The sequence below is a fragment of the Stegostoma tigrinum genome, unplaced genomic scaffold (genome assembly GCF_030684315.1).
Source record: "Stegostoma tigrinum isolate sSteTig4 unplaced genomic scaffold, sSteTig4.hap1 scaffold_84, whole genome shotgun sequence".
NCBI lineage: Eukaryota > Metazoa > Chordata > Chondrichthyes > Orectolobiformes > Stegostomatidae > Stegostoma > Stegostoma tigrinum.
Genome location: NW_026728790.1, coordinates 540,870 through 561,391, shown reverse-complemented (window position 1 = coordinate 561,391; position 20,522 = coordinate 540,870). Strand labels below are relative to the sequence as shown.

General features: G+C 46.7%; 1 protein-coding gene across 2 annotated transcripts in view; it reads right to left on the bottom strand.

Annotated features, from left to right (window-relative positions):
• The window catches only part of LOC132209309 (uncharacterized), a 114,790-nt gene that overhangs the window by 38,613 nt on the left and 55,655 nt on the right, over positions 1–20,522 (bottom strand). Inside the window, exon 3 of one of the 2 annotated variants that reach the window (XM_059644445.1) lies at positions 13,062–13,174. The exons of the other annotated variant lie outside the window; for it this stretch is intronic. Coding sequence (XP_059500428.1) covers positions 13,062–13,174 — 113 coding nt within the window. The remainder of the gene's footprint in view (positions 1–13,061; positions 13,175–20,522) is intronic. 2 annotated transcript variants of the gene reach the window in all.

The following is a 20,522-nucleotide window of genomic DNA, read 5'->3' as shown; positions in this document are numbered from 1 at the left end:
CCCATGTCACGCAGTCACTGCATCCCATTTAATGGAGACAGTGAATCCTATTCAACTGAGACAGTGAATGTATTTCCATCAATCACCACACCCAATGCCACACAGTCACTGCATCCCATTTCACTCAGTCACTGCGTCCCATCTCCATCAGTCACGGCATCCCATTTCCATCAGTCACGGCATCCCATTTCCATCAGTCACGGCATCCCATTTCAGTCAGTCACTGCATCCCATTTCAGTCAGTCACTGCATCCCATTTCACTCAGTCACTGCATCCCATTTCACTCAGTCACTGCATCCCATTTCACTCAGTCACTGCATCCCATTTCACTCAGTCACTGCATCCCATTTCACTCAGTCACTGCATCCCATTTCACTCAGTCACTGCATCCTATTTCACTCAGTCACTGCATCCCATTTCAGTCAGTCACTGCATCACATTTCAGTCAGTCACTGCATCACATTTCCATCAGTCAATGCATCCCATTTCACTCAGACACTGCATCCCATTTCCCTCAGTCACTGCATCCCATTCCCCTCAGTCACTGCATCCCATTCCCCTCAGTCACTGCATCCCATTTCCAACAGTCCCTGCAGCCCATTTAACGGTCACTGCATCCCATTTCACTCAGTCACTGCATCCCAGGACACTCAGTCACTGCATCCCCGTTCACTCAGTCACTGCGTCCCAGTTCACTCAGTCACAGCTTCCCATTTCACTCAGTCACAGCATGCCATTTCCAACAGTGGCGGCATCTCCTTTCCATCAGTCAACGCATCACATTTCACTCAGTCTCTGCATCCCATTTCATTCAGTCACTGCATCCATTTCCCCACAGTCTCCGCATCACATTTCACAGAGACACGGCGTCCCATTTCACTTCGCCACTGCAACCCGTTACCCTCAGTCACAGCATCCCGTTTCCACAGTCACTGCATCTCCTTTCCCCAAGTCACTGCATCTCATCTCCACGGTCACTTGCACACATTTCATTCAAACACTGCCTCACATTTCCATCACTCACTGCATCCCATTTCCCTCAGTCACTGCATCCCATTTCCCTCAGTCACGGCATCCCATTTCCCTCAGTCACGGCATCCCATTTCCCTCAGTCACGGCATCCCATTTCCCTCAGTCACTGCATCCCATTTCCCACAGTCACTGCATCCCATTTCCCACAGTCACTGCATCCCATTTCCCACAGTCACTGCATCTCACTTCACTCATTCACAGCATCCCATTTCCCACAGTCACTGCATCCCACTTCATACAGTCATTGCAGCTCATTTCACTCAGTCACTGCATCCCATTTCACTCAGTCACTGCATCCCATTTCACTCAGTCACTGCATCCCATTTCACTCAGTCACTGCATCCCATTTCACTCAGTCACTGCATCCCATTTCACTCAGTCACTGCATCTCACTTAACTCATTCACAGCATCCCATTTCCCACAGTCACTTCATCTCATTTCCCGCAGTCACTGCATCCCATTTCACGCAGTCACGGCATCACACTTCACGCAGTCACGGCATCACACTTCACGCAGTCACGGCATCACACTTCACGCAGTCACGGCATCACACTTCACGCAGTCACGGCATCACACTTCACGCAGTCACGGCATCACACTTCACGCAGTCACGGCATCACACTTCACGCAGTCACGGCATCACACTTCACGCAGTCATGGCATCACACTTCACGCAGTCACGGCAGCACATTTCACTCTGTCACTGCATCCTATTTCACGCAGTCACTGCATCCCATTTCACACAGTCACTGCATCCCGTTTCTCATCTGACACTTCATTCAAGTTCCGTCAGGTACTGCATCCCATTTCACTCAGCCACTGCATCCCATTTCACTCAGCCACTGCATCCCATTTCACTCAGCCACTGCATCCCATTTCACTCAGCCACTGCATCCCATTTCACTCAGCCACTGCATCCCATTTCACTCAGCCACTGCATCCCACATCACTCAGCCACTGCCTCCCATTTCACTCAGCCACTGCCTCCCATTTTCCTCAGTCACTGCAACCCATTTCCCACAGTCACTGCGTCTCCTTTCCCTCAGTCACCGCATCCCATTTCACTCAGTCAGCGCATCCCATTTCCCTCAGTCACTGAATCCCATTTAACTGAGACAGTGAATCTCATTGAACTGAGACGGTGCATCCCATTACCCTCAGTCAATGCATCTCATTTCCCTCAGTCACAGCATTCCATTTCACTCAGCCACTGCATCCCATTTCCCTCAGCCACTGCATCCCATTTCACTCAGCCACTGCATCCCATTTCACTCAGTCACTGCATCCCATTTCACTCAGTCACTGCATCACATTTCACTCAGTCACTGCATCACATTTCACTCAGTGACTGCATCCCATTTCCCACAGTCACTGCATCCCATTTCCCGCAGTCACTGCATCCCATTTCCCGCAGTCACTGCATCCCATTTCCCGCAGTCACTGCATCCCATTTCACGCAGTCACTGCATCCCATTTCACGCAGTCACTGCATCCCACTTCACGCAGTCACTGCATCCCACTTCACGCAGTCACTGCATCCCACTTCACGCAGTCACTGCATCCCACTTCACGCAGTCACTGCATCCCACTTCACGCAGTCACTGCATCCCACTTCACGCAGTCACTGCATCCCACTTCACGCAGTCACTGCATCCCACTTCACGCAGTCACTGCATCCCACTTCACGCAGTCACTGCATCCCACTTCACGCAGTCACTGCATCCCACTTCACGCAGTCACTGCATCCCACTTCACGCAGTCACTGCATCCCACTTCACGCAGTCACTGCATCCCACTTCACGCTGTCACTGCATCCCATTTCACGCAGTCACTGCATCCCATTTCACGCAGTCACTGCATCCCATTTCACGCAGTCACTGCATCCCATTTCACGCAGTCACTGCATTCAATTTCCATCAGTCACTGCATTCAATTTCCATCAGTCACTGCAATGCATTTCACTCTGTTACTGCATCCCATTTCACTCAGTCACGGTGTCCCATTTCCCTAAGTCACTGCATCCCATTTCATGCAGTCACTGCATCACATTTCAGGCAGTCACTGCATCACATTTTACTCAGTCACTGCATCTCCTTTCCATCAGTCACTGCATCTCCTTTCCATCAGTCACTGCATCTCACTTCACTCATTCACTGCATCCCATTTCACGCAGTCACTGCATCCCATTTCACTGAGTCACTGCATCCTGTTTCTCATCTGATGCTGCATTCAAGTTCCGTCAGGTACTGCATCCCATTTCCTCAGTCACTGCATCCCATTTCCCTCAGTCACTGCGTCACATTTCACTCAGTCACTGCATCCCATTTCCCTCAGTCACGGCATCCCATTTCCCTCAGTCACGGCATCCCATTTCCCTCAGTCACGGCATCCCATTTCCCTCAGTCACGGCGTCCCATTTCACTCAGTCACGGCGTCCCATTTCACTCAGTCACGGCGTCCCATTTCACTCAGTCACGGCGTCCCATTTCACTCAGTCACTGCGTCCCATTTCACTCAGTCACTGCGTCCCATTTAACGGAGACAGTGAATCCTATTCAACTGAGACAGTGAATGTATTTCCATCAATCACCACACCCAATGCCACACAGTCACTGCATCCCATTTCACTCAGTCACTGCATCCCATCTCCATCACTCACTGCATCCCATTTCCATCAGTCATGGCATCCCATTTCCATCAGTCACTGCATCTGATTTCCATCAGTCACTGCATCTCCTTTCCCTCAGTCACTGCATCCCATTTCACTCAGTCACTGCATCCCATTTCACTCAGTCACTGCATCCCATTCCCCTCAGTCAATGCATCCCATTTCCAACCGTCCCTGCAGCCCATTTAACGGTCACTGCATCCCGTTCACTCAGTCACTGCGTCCCAGTTCACTCAGTCACTGCATCCCATTTCACTCAGTCACTGCATCCCATTTCCCTCAGTCACTGCATCCCATTTCCCTCAGTCACTGCAGCCCATTTCACTCATTCACAGCTTCCCATTTCACTCATTCACAGCTTCCCATTTCACTCAGTCACAGCATGCCATTTCCAACAGTGTCGGCATCTCCTTTCCATCAGTCAACGCATCACATTTCACTCAGTCACTGCATCCCATTTCATTCAGTCACTGCATCCATTTCCCCACAGTCTCCGCATCACATTTCACAGAGAGACGGCGTCCCATTTCACTTCGCCACTGCAACCCGTTACCCTCAGTCACAGCATCCCGTTTCCACAGTCACTGCATCTCCTTTCCCCAAGTCACTGCATCCCATCTCCACGGTCACTTGCACCCATTTCATTCAATCACTGCCTCACATTTCCATCACTCACTGCATCCCATTTCCCTCAGTCACTGCATCCCATTTCCCTCAGTCACTGCATCCCATTTCCCTCAGTCACTGCATCCCATTTCCCTCAGTCACTGCATCCCATTTCCCTCAGTCACTGCATCCCATTTCCCTCAGTCACTGCATCCCATTTCCCTCAGTCACTGCATCCCATTTCCCTCAGTCACTGCATCCCATTTCCCTCAGTCACTGCATCCCATTTGCATCAGACACTGCATTCAATCTCCATCAGTCACTGCACCTCACTTCACTCATTCACTGCATCCCATTTCCCACAGTCACTGCATCCCACTTCACACAGTCATTGCAGCTCATTTCACTCAGTCACTGCATCCCATTTCACTCATTCACAGCATCCCATTTCCCAAGTCAGTGCATCCCATTTCCCAAGTCACTGCATCCCATTTCACTCAGTCACTGCATCCCATTTCACTCAGTCACAGCATCACATTTCACACAGTCACAGCATCACATTTCACACAGTCACAGCATCACATTTCCCACAGTCACTGCATCCCATTTCCCACAGTCACTGCATCCCATTTCACGCAGTCACGGCATCCCATTTCACTCAGCCACTGCATCCCATTTCACTCAGCCACTGCATCCCATTTCACTCAGCCACTGCATCCCATTTCACTCAGCCACTGCATCCCACATCACTCAGTCACTGCATCCCATTTCACTCAATCACTGCCTCCCATTTTCCTCAGTCACTGCAACCCATTTCCCACAGTCACTGCGTCTCCTTTCCCTCAGTCACCGCATCCCATTTCACTCAGGCAGCGCATCCCATTTCCCTCAGTCACTGAATCCCATTTAACTGAGACAGTGAATCTCATTGAACTGAGACGGTGCATCCCATTACCCTCAGTCACAGCATTCCATTTCCCACAGTCACTTCATCTCCTTTCCCTCAGTCACTGCATGTCATTTCCCTCAGTCAATGCATCTCATTTCCCACAGTCAATGCATCTCATTTCCCTCAGTCAATGCATCTCATTTCCCTCAGTCAATGCATCTCATTTCCCTCAGTCAATGCATCTCATTTCCCTCAGTCAATGCATCTCATTTCCCTCAGTCAATGCATCTCATTTCCCTCAGTCACTGCATTCCATTTCACTCAGCCACTGCATCCCATTTCACTCAGCCACTGCATCCCATTTCCCTCAGTCACTTCATCCCATTTCACTCAGTCACTGCATCCCATTTCCATCAGTCACTGCATCCCACGACCGTCGGTCCCTGAATCACATTTCACTCAGTCACTGCATCCCATTTCCATCAGTCACTGCATCCCACGACCGTCAGTCCCTGAATCACATTTCACTCAGTCACTGCCTCCCATTTCCCTCAGTCACTGCATCCCATTTCACTCAGCCACTGCATCCCATTTCAATCAGCCACTGCATCCCATTTCAATCAGCCACTGCATCCCATTTCAATCAGCCACTGCATCCCATTTCAATCAGCCACTGCATCCCATTTCACTCAGCCACTGCATCCCATTTCACTCAGCCACTGCATCCCATTTCACTCAGCCACTGCTTCCCATTTCACTCAGCCACTGCTTCCCATTTCACTCAGTCAGCGCATCCCATTTCCCTCAGTCACTGCATCCCATTTCACTCAGCCACTGCATCCCATTTCAATCAGCCACTGCTTCCCATTTCACTCAGGCACTGCATCCCATTTCACTCAGTCACAGCATTCCATTTGACTCAGTCACTACATGCTATTCAACTGAGACAGTGCATCCTATTTCACTCAGTCACTGCGTCCCATTACCCTCAGTCACTGCATCCCATTTCACTCAGTCGCTGCATCCCATTTAACTGAGACAGTGAATCTCATTGAACTGAGACAGTGCATCCCATTTCCCTCAGTCACAGCATCTCCTTGAACTCAGTCACAAAATCCCCTTTCACTCATTCACAGCTTCCCATTTCACTCATTCACAGCTTCCCATTTCACTCAGTCACTGCAACCCATTTCCCTCAGTCACTGCATCCCATTTCACAGAGTCACTGCACCCCATGTCACTCAGTCACTGCAGCCCATTTCACTCATTCACAGCATCCCATTTCACTCATTCACAGCATCCCATTTCACTCATTCACAGCATCCCATTTCACTCATTCACAGCATCCCATTTCACTCATTCACAGCATCCCATTTCACTCAGTCACTGCATCCCATTTCACTCAGTCACTGCATCCCATTTCACTCAGTCACTGCATCCCATTTCCCTCAGTCACTGCATCCCATTTCCTTCAGTGACTGCATCCCATTTCCCTCAATCACTGCATCCCATTTCTCTCAGGCAGTGCATCCCATTTCACTCAGTGACTGCATCACATTTCACTCACCCAGTGCATCCAATTTCCCTACATCAGTGCATCTCATTTCCCTCAGTCACAGCATCTCATTTCATTCAGTCACTGCATCCCAATTAGCTCAGTCACTGCATCCCATTTCCATCAGTCACTGCATCCCATTTCCATCAGTCACTGCATCCCATTTCCATCAGTCACTGCATCCCATTTCCATCAGTCACTGCATGCCATTTCCCACAGTGACTGCATCTCCTTTCCATCAGTCAACGCATCACATTTCACTCAGTCACTGCATCCCATTTCATTCAGTCACAGAATCCATTTCCCCACAGTCTCCGCATCACATTTCACAGAGACACGGCGTCCCATTTCACTTAGCCACTGCAACCCGTTACCCTCAGTCACAGCATCCCGTTTCCACAGTCACTGCATCTCCTTTCCCCAGGTCACTGCATCCCATCTCCATGGTCACTCGTACCCGTTTCATTCAATCACTGCCTCTCATTTCCATCACTCACTTCATCCCATTTCCAAAAGTCACTGCATCCTACTTCCCTCAGCAACTGCATCCCATTTCCCTCAGTCACTGCATCCCATTTCACTCATTCACAGCTTCCCATTTCACTCAGTCACAGCATGTCATTTCCAACAGTGTCGGCATCTCCTTTCCATCAGTCAACGCATCACATTTCACTCAGTCACTGCATCCCATTTCATTCAGTCACTGCATCCATTTCCCCACAGTCTCCGCATCACATTTCACAGAGACACGGCGTCCCATTTCACTTCTCCACTGCAACCCGTTACCCTCAGTTACAGCATCTCCTTTCCCCAAGTCACTGCATCCCATCTCCACGGTCACTTGCACCCATTTCATTCAATCACTGCATCCCATTTCCAAAAGTCACTGCATCCCATTTCCAAAAGTCACTGCATCCCATTTGCCTCAGTCACTGCATCCCATTTGCCTCAGTCACTGCATCCCATTTGCCTCAGTCACTGCATCCCATTTCCCTCAGTCACTGCATCCCATTTGCCTCAGTCACTGCATCCCATTTGCCTCAGTCACTGCATCCCATTTGCCTCAGTCACTGCATCCCATTTGCCTCAGTCACTGCATCCCATTTGCCTCAGTCACTGCATCCCATTTGCCTCAGTCACTGCATCCCATTTGCCTCAGTCACTGCATCCCATTTGCCTCAGTCACTGCATCCCATTTCCCTCAGTCACTGCATCCCATTTCCCTCAGTCACTGCATCCCATTTCCCTCAGTCACTGCATCCCATTTCCCTCAGTCACTGCATCCCATTTGCATCAGACACTGCATTCAATCTCCATCAGTCACTGCACCTCACTTCACACATTCACAGCATCACATGTCACACAGTCACTGCATCCCATTTCCCGCAGTCACTGCATCCCATTTCACGCAGACACTGCATCCCATTTCACGCAGACACTGCATCCCATTTCACGCAGACACTGCATCCCATTTCACGCAGACACTGCATCCCATTTCACGCAGACACTGCATCCCATTTCACGCAGACACTGCATCCCATTTCACGCAGTCACTGCATCACATTTCACGCAGTCACTGCATCACATTTCACGCAGTCACTGCATCACATTTCACGCAGTCACTGCATCACATTTCACGCAGTCACTGCATCACATTTCAGGCAGTCACTGCATCACATTTCACGCAGTCACTGCATCACACTTCACGCAGTCACGGCATCACACTTCACGCAGTCACGGCATCACATTTCACGCAGTCACGGCAGCACATTTCACGCAGTCATGGCAGCACATTTCACGCAGTCACTGCATCCCATTTCACACAGTCACTGCGTCCCGTTTCTCATCTGACGCTTCATTCAAGTTCCGTCAGGTACTGCATCCCATTTCACTCAGCCACTGCATCCCATTTCACTCAGCCACTGCATCCCATTTCACTCAGCCACTGCATCCCACATCACTCAGTCACTGCATCCCACATCACTCAATCACTGCCTCCTATTTCCATCACTCACTGCATCCCATTTCCAAAAGTCACTGCATCCCATTTCCCTCAGTCACTGCATCCCATTTCCCTCAGTCACTGCATCCCATTTCACTCAGTCAGCGCATCCCATTTCCCTCAGTCACTGAATCCCATTTAACTGAGACGGTGCATCCCATTACCCTCAGTCACAGCATTCCATTTCCCACAGTCACTTCATCTCCTTTCCCTCAGTCACTGCATGTCATTTCCCTCAGTCAATGCATCTCATTTCCCTCAGTCAATGCATCTCATTTCCCTCAGTCAATGCATCTCATTTCCCTCAGTCAATGCATCTCATTTCCCTCAGTCAATGCATCTCATTTCCCTCAGTCAATGCATCTCATTTCCCTCAGTCAATGCATCTCATTTCCCTCAGTCAATGCATCTCATTTCCCTCAGTCAATGCATCTCATTTCCCTCAGTCAATGCATCTCATTTCCCTCAGTCAATGCATCTCATTTCCCTCAGTCAATGCATCCCATTTCCCTCAGCCACTGCATCCCATTTCACTCAGTCACTGCATCACATTTCACTCAGTGACTGCATCCCATTTCACTCAATCACTGCCTCCCATTTTCCTCAGTCACTGCAACCCATTTCCCACAGTCACTGCGTCTCCTTTCCCTCAGTCACAGCATCCCATTTCACTCAGTCAGCGCATCCCATTTCCCTCAGTCACTGCATCCCATGTCACTCAGCCACTGCATCCCATTTCAATGAGCCACTGCTTCCCATTTCACTCAGCCACTGCATCCCATTTCACTCAGCCACTGCATCCCATTTGACTCAGTCACTACATGCTATTTAACGGAGACAGTGAATCCTATTCAACTGAGACAGTGCATCCTATTTCACTCAGTCACTGCGTCCCATTACCCTCAGTCACTGCATCCCATTTCACTCAGGCACTCCCTCCCAAATTCAGTCAGTCACTACCTCCCATTTCACTCAGTCACAGCAGCCCCTTTCACTCAGTGACTGCATCCCATTTCCCTCAGTCACTGCCTCCCTTTTCCCAGTGTCACTGCAATCCTTTCCTGCAGTCACTGCAACCCATTTCCCACAGTCACTGCATCGCATTTCACTCAGTCACTGCATCCCATTTAACTGAGACAGTGAATCTCATTGAACTGAGACAGTGCATCCCATTTCCCTCAGTCACAAAATCCCCTTTCACTCATTCACAGCTTCCCATTTCACTCATTCACAGCTTCCCATTTCACTCAGTCACTGCATCCCATTTCCCTCAGTCACTGCATCCCATTTCCTTCAGTGACTGCGTCCCATTTCCCTCAGTCACTGCATCACATGTCACTCACCCAGTGCATCTCATTTCCCTCAGTCACTGCATCTCATTTCATTCAGTCACTGCATCCCATTTCCATCAGTCACAAAATCCCCTTTCACTCATTCACAGCTTCCCATTTCACTCATTCACAGCTTCCCATTTCACTCAGTCACTGCATCCCATTTCCCTCAGTCACTGCATCCCATTTCCTTCAGTGACTGCGTCCCATTTCCCTCAGTCACTGCATCACATGTCACTCACCCAGTGCATCCAATTTCCCTACATCAGTGCATCTCATTTCCCTCAGTCACTGCATCTCATTTCATTCAGTCACTGCATCCCATTTCCATCAGTCACGGCATCCCATTTCACTCATTCACAGCTTCCCATTTCACTCAGTCACTGCATGCCATATCCCACAGTGACGGCATCTCCTTTCCATCAGTCAACGCATCCCATTTCATTCAGTCACTGCATCCATTTCCCCACAGTCTCCGCATCAGATTTCACAGAGACACGGCGTCCCATTTCACTTAGCCGCCTCAGCCCGTTACCCTCAGTCACAGCATCCCGTTTCCACAGTCACTGCATCTCCTTTCCCCAAGTCACTGCATCCCATCTCCACGGTCACTTGCACCCATTTCATTCAATCACTGCCTCCCATTTCCATCACTCACTGCATCCCATTTCCAAAAGTCACTGCATCACATTTCACTCAGTCACTGCACCACATTTCACTCAGTCACTGCATCACATTTCACTCAGTCACTGCATCACATTTCACTCAGTCACTGCATCACATTTCACTCAGTCACTGCATCACATTTCACTCAGTCACTGCATCTCCTTTTCATTAGTCACTGCATCTCACTTCACTCATTCACTGCATCCTATTTCACCCAGTCACTGCATCCCATTTCACACAGTCACTGCATCCCATTTCACACAGTCACTGCATCCCTTTTCTCATCTGATGCTGCATTCAAGTTCCGTCAGGTACTGCATCCCATTTCCCTCAGTCACTGCGTCCCATTTCACTCAGTCACTGCATCCCATTTCCCTCAGTCACTGTATCCCATTTCTCTCAGTCACTACATCCCATTTCCATCTGTCAGTGCATCCAATTTCACTCTCTCACTGCATTCAATTTCCATCTGTCACTGCATCCCATTACCCTCAGCCACTGCATCCCATTTATCTCAGTCACGGCATCCCATTTCACTCAGTCACGGCATCCCATTTATCTCAGTCACTGCATCCCATTTATCTCAGTCACTGCATCCCATTTATCTCAGTCACTGCATCCCATTTATCTCAGTCACTGCATCCCATTTCACTGAGTCACTGAATCGCATTTGTTGTTCTCACTTGAATGCAATGATCATGAATCTCCTCCAATGGCTGGTCATGTATTTCCAATGCAAAATTTTACCAAGTTTTGATTTTCAATTTTGATTACATGTGTCTCCTCTAATCTATAAGATGCTGCAATAAACTCAAATTTTATAAATCATAATTCAACCACCATTACCTACAGAGTTAATTTCATCAAACAGATCCAATTAGAATTGTCACATTCCCAAATCCTGATACAAGTTTTTCTAATTATGGGCCACGTGGTTCAGAAAAAAGACACTTCGAGTCAGAGAGATGTACAGTAGGGAAACAGATCCTTTGGCCCAATTTGTCTCTGTTGACCGGATATCCTAAATTAATTTAGTCCCATTTGCCAGCATTTGGCCCATATTCCTCTCAACCCATCCTATTCATATACCCATCCACATGCCTTTTAAACGTACAAGCCTCCACCACTTCCTCTGGCAGCTCATTCCATACATGCACCACTATGAAAAAAATCCGGTCCATTTTAAATCTTCCCTCTCTCATTTTCAACCTATTCTCTCCAGTTTTGGATTCCAGCAACCCGGGGAAAAGATCTTGGCTGTTCGCTCTATCCACGTCCCTCGTAATTGTATAAACTTCTATATGGTCAGCCCTGAACTCCAAAGTTCCAAGTAATCGCTGCCTGTTCAAGCCCACGGTATACCTCCAACCTCCGATGCTGGTAACATCCTTGTAGATCTTCTCTGAACCCTTTCAAGTTTACAACATACAACAATACAGCGCAGAACAGGCCCTTCGGCCCTCAATGTTGCGCCGACATCCTTCCTCTCGCAAGGAGACCAAAAGCGATTGCAGTATTCCAAAAGCAGCCGAACCAACGTCCTACATGGCTGCTAAGTGATCTCCTAACTCCTATTCTAAATTCACTGACCGATCAAGGCGAGCACACCAAATGTCTCCTTCATATCCTTTCTACCGGTGGCTGTACTTTGATGGAACTACGAAACTGCACTCCAGTGTCTCTTTATTTAGCAACACTCCCCACAAGCTTCAGTGTATACGTGCTGCCCTGATTTGCCTTTCCAAAATGTAGCACCTCACATTTGTCTAACTTCAACTCCATCTGCCACTCCTCAGTTTATTGGCCCTTGTCAATGTCCCATTGCATTCTGAGGTGACCTTCTTGGCTGGCTACTACACCTTCAATCATTGGGAAACTTACTAACCACACCTATTTTCATATCCAAATCATTGCATCACTTCAACTCCCCCTCCCACTCCCTGGACGACATGTCCATCCTGGGCCTCTTCCAGTGTCACAATCACACCACCCAGAAACTAGAGGAGCAGCACCTCATATTCCGCCTCGGGAGCTTCCAACTCAATGGCCTCAATATGGACTTTGCCACCCTCAAAATCTCCCCACCCGCCAGCCTCATCCCAAGACTAGTTCCTCCACTCATCCCCGCCTCCACGACCTGTCCGCCTTCTCTCCCACCTATCCACTCCTCCCACCTCACTGACCAACTCCCACCACTGCTTGGAATTATTCTTCTTTTCACACTTCATCAGCTCGATGTTATTTCTAAAATCTATTTTCCAATTTTGGAAAAAGTGAGATAAAGAGAAGTAAAAGAAGTTACATTCTTACCACTCGTGAAATCTCTGAATATTCTTCTGTTGAAAGGCCGCCAAGGAACAATGCAATTCTTTTGTCACAAACGCTGTGAGGGAGACATCTTTTTCGGTTCCACTAACTCCACCCTAAGGAAGACAAACCCACGTAACATATCTAGTGACTTAAAGCATACTCTATTGTTGCCCAAGGTGGAGAGCTGGATGAACACAGCAGGCCAAGCAGCATCAGAGGAGCAAGAAAGCTGATGTTTCGGGACGAGACCCTACTTCAGAAAATTGGCGCTGGAGAATCTGAGATAACAAGGTGTAGAGCTGGATGATACTGCTTGACCTGCTGTGTTCATCCAGCTTTACACCTTCTTATCTCAAATTCTCCAGCATCTGCAGTTCCTACTACCTCTATTGTTGCCCTTTCACTTTACTGAACTAATATGAGCCAGTAGTTTTGTTTAGGCCCATGTAATCTTACAGTTATTGGCCTGTACAAAATTCTGAATTAATTTTGATCGACTGACGGGAGGAGAGATTAATTTTATAGAAATTTTTGTTTTCTACCAATTTGCAGAGGGCATCGTGGGCGATTGAAGGACAGTGTTATTATCCTCCAGGTCTGCGGACTGCATCATTACCAACTTGCCCATTTGCATATACATACAGTATTCATGATGTACCAATGAAACATAATAAACCAATACTGCGTACTAAAAACAACGCTCACATATCAATGGAAAGTTAAATATTTATCATAGAGTTTGAAGGATTGAATTCAATGATACAAAGCAAAAGCCAGTGAAGATGAGTGCAGTTGGTCAGCACTTTTGCCACTAAGTGGAGGTTGGCAGTTTGAGGCCACCCAAGAACAAGCAAGCTCTGTCTAACTCCAAGGGCAGCACGGTGGCTCAGTGGTTAGCACTGTTGACTCACAGCGCCAGGGACCCAGGTTCGATCCCACCGTTGGACGATTTTCTGTGCAGAGTTTGTACATTCTGCCCATGCCTGCATGGGTTCCTGCTGGGTGCTCTGGTTTCCTCCCACTGTCCAAAGATGTGCAGGCTAGTTGTATGGGCCATGCCAAACTTGCCCATTGTGTTTCGGGATGTGTAGATTAGGTGTGTTAGTCATGGGAAATGTAGGGTTACTGAGGAAAGGGTCGGGGAATGAGTCAGGGTGAGATGCTCTTTGGAGGGTGGCTGTGGACTTCTTGGGTCAAAAGGGGCTTGTTTCCACACTGTAGGGGTTCTATGATATGGAAGTATCTTTTGAAGTGGGCATTCATGGGTATGCTGTAACAGAGACCTTGTAATACTACACAACAAATATTTGGAACTAGACTGTCAATTCAGACATAGCATCAAAAAAGGTCATGGAAGTTGTCACCGATATAAAGCAGGATTGATGAAAATCCAGCAGGAAATGGTGTCAAAAGGCACAGTATCTTTTATTCACCTCCAGTTATTTTGTCCAAGGCACTGGATGCTGGCAGGATTGAAACATTTAAGAAATGCTTCACAAATCACATATAAGGACCTGCACATCTTTGAACAATGGGAGGAAACTGCAGCACCTGGCAGAAGCCCCTCGCAGACGCGGGGAGGACATGTCAATTCCACACAGATCGTTACCCAAGACTGGAATCTCAATTGGCTCCCCAGTGCATGAGCAGCTCTAACCACTGAGCAACTACCTTGCCCAGAAGGGGTTTGAAAAGCGCATACATTATTTCCATTAATAGTTGGGGTAAGACAGATCCAATCCTCTATGTCCAATCAAAATAACATATCGTAGATATCATGACAACAATCATAAATGATTTTGAACAAGTAAATCAAAAAAATAGAAATTGTTTCCAAGCCTAAATACTAGATATGGTGCAGTTAAGATGAATAGCGCAACAACAAAAAGGCCATATTTTATGTGACCATCGGTAACACTTGAAAACTTGCAACAATATAGTCACCAGTAGAGATCTGGAGTGGTTTGATGATGCACTCCTTCATACACTGGAATGAAACTCCAAAGATCACAAATTCTCCTTCAATACCGTGTTATAACAGTGACTGCATCAACCTGTGTTTATGGGCCTGACTGGAAGCCCACACAACACGCACAAACAAAAATATAATCTAAGGTGATAGGAGAAATAAATGTATGTATGCAACGTCTTTGAAAAGCAATCATTTCTGGCGGATGCAAGCCCATAAGGAATCTCGTTTCGCAGATTATATTCATTTGCACTGCAGTTCACGCCAGTCAGAATCAGTTTTCCTTTCATGACAGGTAACTAAAATGTCCAAAACAATGAACTTTGTTTGATCAGAAGATTTTAAGTAAGGACTATGTCTTGTGTGAGCTGACGGCATTAGGGGATGGAGAAGGTACACTCACTGCTGGCATCTTGACACCATTGAATGAGCAAGCGTGGACGCAAAGGTTGTAACAGGTAACAATTGTACAGGCAATATCTTTTGAGCTCCTTCCGAGCAGGCCTGTAATACTCTAAAGCTGTGCTAGACCCTCACTTACTCCACCTTACGTACGCTGCCTTTTTCTTTTCGACAAGAAGCACCTCTGCACCCGTCATCCAAGGCTCCTTAATCTTACCCCTTCTTACCTGTCTCAGAGGAACAAATTCATACATCACTCACAACAACTGCTCCTTGAACAGCTCCACATGTCTGCTGTGCCCTTTCTGTGGAACAATTGCTCCCAATCTCTACTTCCCAACTCCTGTCTGAAAGCATCATAGTTTCCTTTTCCCCAGTTAAATATCTTCCCCTGGTAACTGCTCCTTTCCCTTTCCATGGCTATGGTAAATGTGAGGCTGTTGTAGTCACTGTCGCCAAAGTGCTCTCCCACCATGACATCTGACACCTGTCCTGGCTCATTGCCGAGCACCAAATCCAAAATGGCCTCCCTCCTCGGCCTGTCCACAAACTGAGTAAGGAAACCCTCCTGAACACACCTGACAAAAACGGCACCATCCAAACCATCTGCACTCAGGAGGTTTCAATCTATATTGGAAAAGTTGAAGTCACCCTGAACAACAACCCTGCTATGTTTGCACTTTTCAACTATCTGCCGGCCAATGAGTTCTTTGATCTCTCAACTGCTATTTGGGGGCCGTAGAAAACCCCCAGTGAGGTGACTGCTGCCTTGCTGTTCCGAACTTCCACCCACACTGACTCAGTCGACAAACCTTCCTTGGCAACCTCAGCCCATACCACCGCAGTAGACGAGTCCTCAAAGGTTCTTTCAGCCGCCGTTATAGTGTCCTTGACCAACAAAGCCACACCTCCATCTTTTACCACCTTCCCAGACCTTAATCAAAGATCTAAACCCTGGAACCTGCAACATCCATTCCTGACTCTGCTCTATCCATGTCTCCGAAATGGCCACAACATCCAAGTCCCAGGTACCTATCCAAGCTGCAACCTCACCTAACTTATTCCGGATACTCCCGGCATTAAAGTCGTCACACTTCAATCCAGCTTGCTGTCTGCCAGCACACTCCTGTGACAGTGAGGTCCTGACCATGTCCTCCCTACGCTCATCCTCCTGTGTACTAGGACTACACCTCAGTTTCCCATCCCCCTTCTGAGCTCGGTTAAATCCAACCGAATGGCACTAGCCAATTTCCCACCCAGGATATTCGTGGCCCTCTGGTTCAAGTGGAGACCGTCCTGTTTGTACAGGTCCCACCTTCCCCAGAATGAGCCCCAATTGTCCATGTACCTGAAGCCCTCCCACCTGCACCATCCCTGCAGCCACGTCTTCAGCTGAAATCTCTCCCTGTTCTTTGCCTCGCTATCACGTGGTACGGGTGACAAACAGAGATGACCACGCTCTTTGTTCCAGCTCTCAGCTTCCACCCTAGCTCCCTCAAATCCTGCCTGGCATCCCTATCCCTCTTTCTACCTACGTCGCTGGTGCCTACGTGGACCACGACTTGGGGCTGGTCACCCTCTCCCCTCAGGACCCTAAACACACTATCCGAGACATCACGGACCCTGGCTCCTGGTCGGCAACACACCAATCGTCAGTCTCTTTCGTTCCCGGCAAATCTTCTATCAGTCCCTCTAACTATTGAGTCCCCAATGACTATCACTCTCTTCCTATCCCCGCTTCCCTTCTGTGCAAGAGGGACAGACTCTGTGCCAGAGACCTGCACCCTACTGCATGCCCCTGCTAAGTCGTCCCCCGGAACAGTATCCAAAACGGTATACTTGTTTTTCAGGGGAGCGACCGCAGGGGATTTCAGGGGAACGACCACAGGGGAAGGTTGGTCGAGCTACACCGGGTAAACGTACATTTTTGGCTGAAGAAACATGTGTTTCAATGTGAGCTAATGGAAGAAGCCATGGAGTCAAAGCTAAACATTTCGACAGTAAGACAACCATTCTTAAAAGCAGCAGACAGCATGAAAAAGAAATCAGCGGCTTTAATATCCACTTAAAATTTGTGGAATATCAGATGGAATTTTCTTATTGACTCCATTGTGCAATCATATCGATCTAAAAATGTTAACTGCATTAATTAATACTAACCAGAAACGGACTTTGTAGTAAATGGTTTGACGATTTTCTGTATCTGGAACATCCCTTTTCCTTCTCCAACGAAGATCGTACCAACCTCTGGTACCAAACTCTGAGTCAAACGGACGGGACTCGTAATCTTTAAGTTCCTCATCAAAACAGACTAATTCTATGGTTCTGTGCAATAAAAGAGAAAGAATAAACATGTTTCCCACAATTTTGCTGATGTTTACGAACAGAATGCACAAATTCAACAAGTTTGAGCTGGCATGTCTGCTTCCTCCAGCCTGTTTAAACTGTTCCATTCAATGTGAAATTTGTCATAAGTTTTAGCACACAGGTCTACTTGATCTGTGCCACCACCTTCTATTAGTCATACATGCTTTCCCCACCTTCCTGTAATACACTCCTTGAAGTGTTCAATGAGATTTTGATTTTAAATCTTATCGTCATATTCTTTTGATTCTCAAGCATCAATGAATCTGATGTCGCCGCCATTCCATGCAGTGCATAGCACGTCAAACAGGAGTCTTACTCTTGCCATGAGCACTGAGGGAGTACGGGATCATAACTGTCTCATAGTTCAGAACGAAATTCTACATATAGGGCTATGTAGAGTCATGCAGTTAATTTTATTTGACATGCTATTTCTTTTCTTCACAAATATGCTGGATTTAAAGTGATCTTCACCCTCATTTAAAATGAATCCAATATCCAACCATGTATAAAACAAGCATATCCAAATTTTAATTGGAGTTTAGTGTTTCACAAATATATTACTTTCTTAAAAATTATATTTGAGTCAACATTATCATTTCATTCCCTGACAGCGGGTGAATTTACTTTTACACTCCAATTTTCCTTCGGTATTAAGGGAGAGGTGAGCCTTTTTGCAAGCACCGAAAGGCTGCACCAGTTTATGCTAAAACTTACAGAACTGTAAGTTTCACAAATATGTTCCTATTAAACACTAATTCCTATTGAAGCAGTATGAGGCTAAATTCATTCAACTGGACAGCAAAAACGGTCAAGATTTTAAAAGCAAGCAACTATTTTGAAGTCACTCTTTGAACTAAATTCCATCTTGGTGTGTGAGAGTCCATAGGTTCCTCACTCTCAAAGAACCATTCAAACTGTCATGCAATTACTGAAACACACAGACAAAAAACATGAATGTTAACAGTCACTAAGATTTTGAGAGTGATTTGGAATTCATATTCAATACCCGCTGGGGGAAATCTGTTCCAATCTGGATAGTACTCACTTATCACCATCCCACCTACCTTCCCCAGCACCTCCTCCCCCTCCACACTGTTTGTTTCTGAGCTCCCTTCCACCCTCCATTTCTGAGGAAAGGTCCTGACCCAAAACCTCACCTTTCTTGAGCCTCTGATGCTGCCTGCCCTGCTGTGTTCCTCCAGCTCCACAATGTGTTATCTCAGACACCAACATTGGCAGTTCTTACTATCTGGATAACTCATTCTCACCTTGTAACAAGTGATTTATACTCATTATCTTTTCAGATTACGCATGTACATGTATATACTTAAATATACATATTGCACTTTTATGCCTGAACCACTAACCTAGAGGATATTTTAAAATAGTCTCTTCATATCTGCATGAAAGAGAAATCATCAAGGTCATAACTTTCATTTTAGGAATAACTCGAACATTCAAAGTACTCACAGTCAGTGTCCCATTTACTTGACCAGTCAACTTGATGTGAATCTTTCTTCCAAGCGGAAGCTATAACAACAATTATATTTGAGAATCAAACTCTTCATTGCATCACCAATATTTCCTTGTCTGTTTGAAACATAAGATAATGAAATAATCATGGACAGATTGGCCAACAGTGTAATTTAATGCGTGTTACAACCATTGAAGTGATCTTTAAAAAGCTGTTGTCACACAACACACCACTTTTTGAGATGCAGTGATGAACATACTTCCTGAGACGTAAATAATATATGCCGAATTAATTCCAAAGAATACATTTACAATTAAAAAGAAGCTAAAAATCTCTTTACATTGTGATGCTTGTCAGATTGCTATTCGTCAATGGAAATCGTTCAGAACAGTTATTTATTCCCAGATGAAAAGGAAGTGTATACATTTCATTTTCAAATCTTATCCAAGAGAGAAAAAAAAACGCCTTCATGAATGCATTGTCAAACAAGAAGACTCAGAAAAAAAGTCATTTGGCCCATTGAATTTCCTCCATCATTCGCTGAGATCATGGTTGATCTCATGACATTTATCACGACACAACATTTCCACCAAACCCACCTTACAGCTAATACATTCCGATCCAAGTCACATCCTGGTAAATCTCTGTTTCTGTGCCATGCCTTGTCTTTCTAAATATTTTTTCAGTCATCTACAAATTTAGCCACAGCACATGCACCTCTTTCCTCCAAGTCATAAATAAACAAGCACAAGAGCTGTGGTTCCTTCAGCGCGACCTCATTTCTAACTGACAAGCCAACCCTGGCATCTCTGTCCATTTGTATCGGAGATAATGGGAACTGCAGATGCTTCAGAATCCAAGATAACAAAGTGTGGAGCTGGATGAACACAGCAGGACGAACACACAGAAGTAGAAGGGACTCGGCACGAAACGTCAGCTTTTACGCTCCTGAGATGCTTCTTGGCCTGTTGTGCTCATCCAGCTCCACGCTTTGTTATCTCTGTCCACTTGCCTGTTCTTTCTATCGGACATGAATCATTGGATATTTCGTTCCCAACACTTATCCCCTAACAACCACCTCTCTGTGATACCCAGAGTGATGTATCTGTCAATTTCAATCTGCTCCACAAACTCATTCACTTTGTTTCATACACTCCCTGCAATTCAATACAAGATCTTCAGTCTGGCATTTACAGCCACCCTTCTTATCTGCTGCAGCTGAAGTGAGATTCCTGACCATTTCGATACT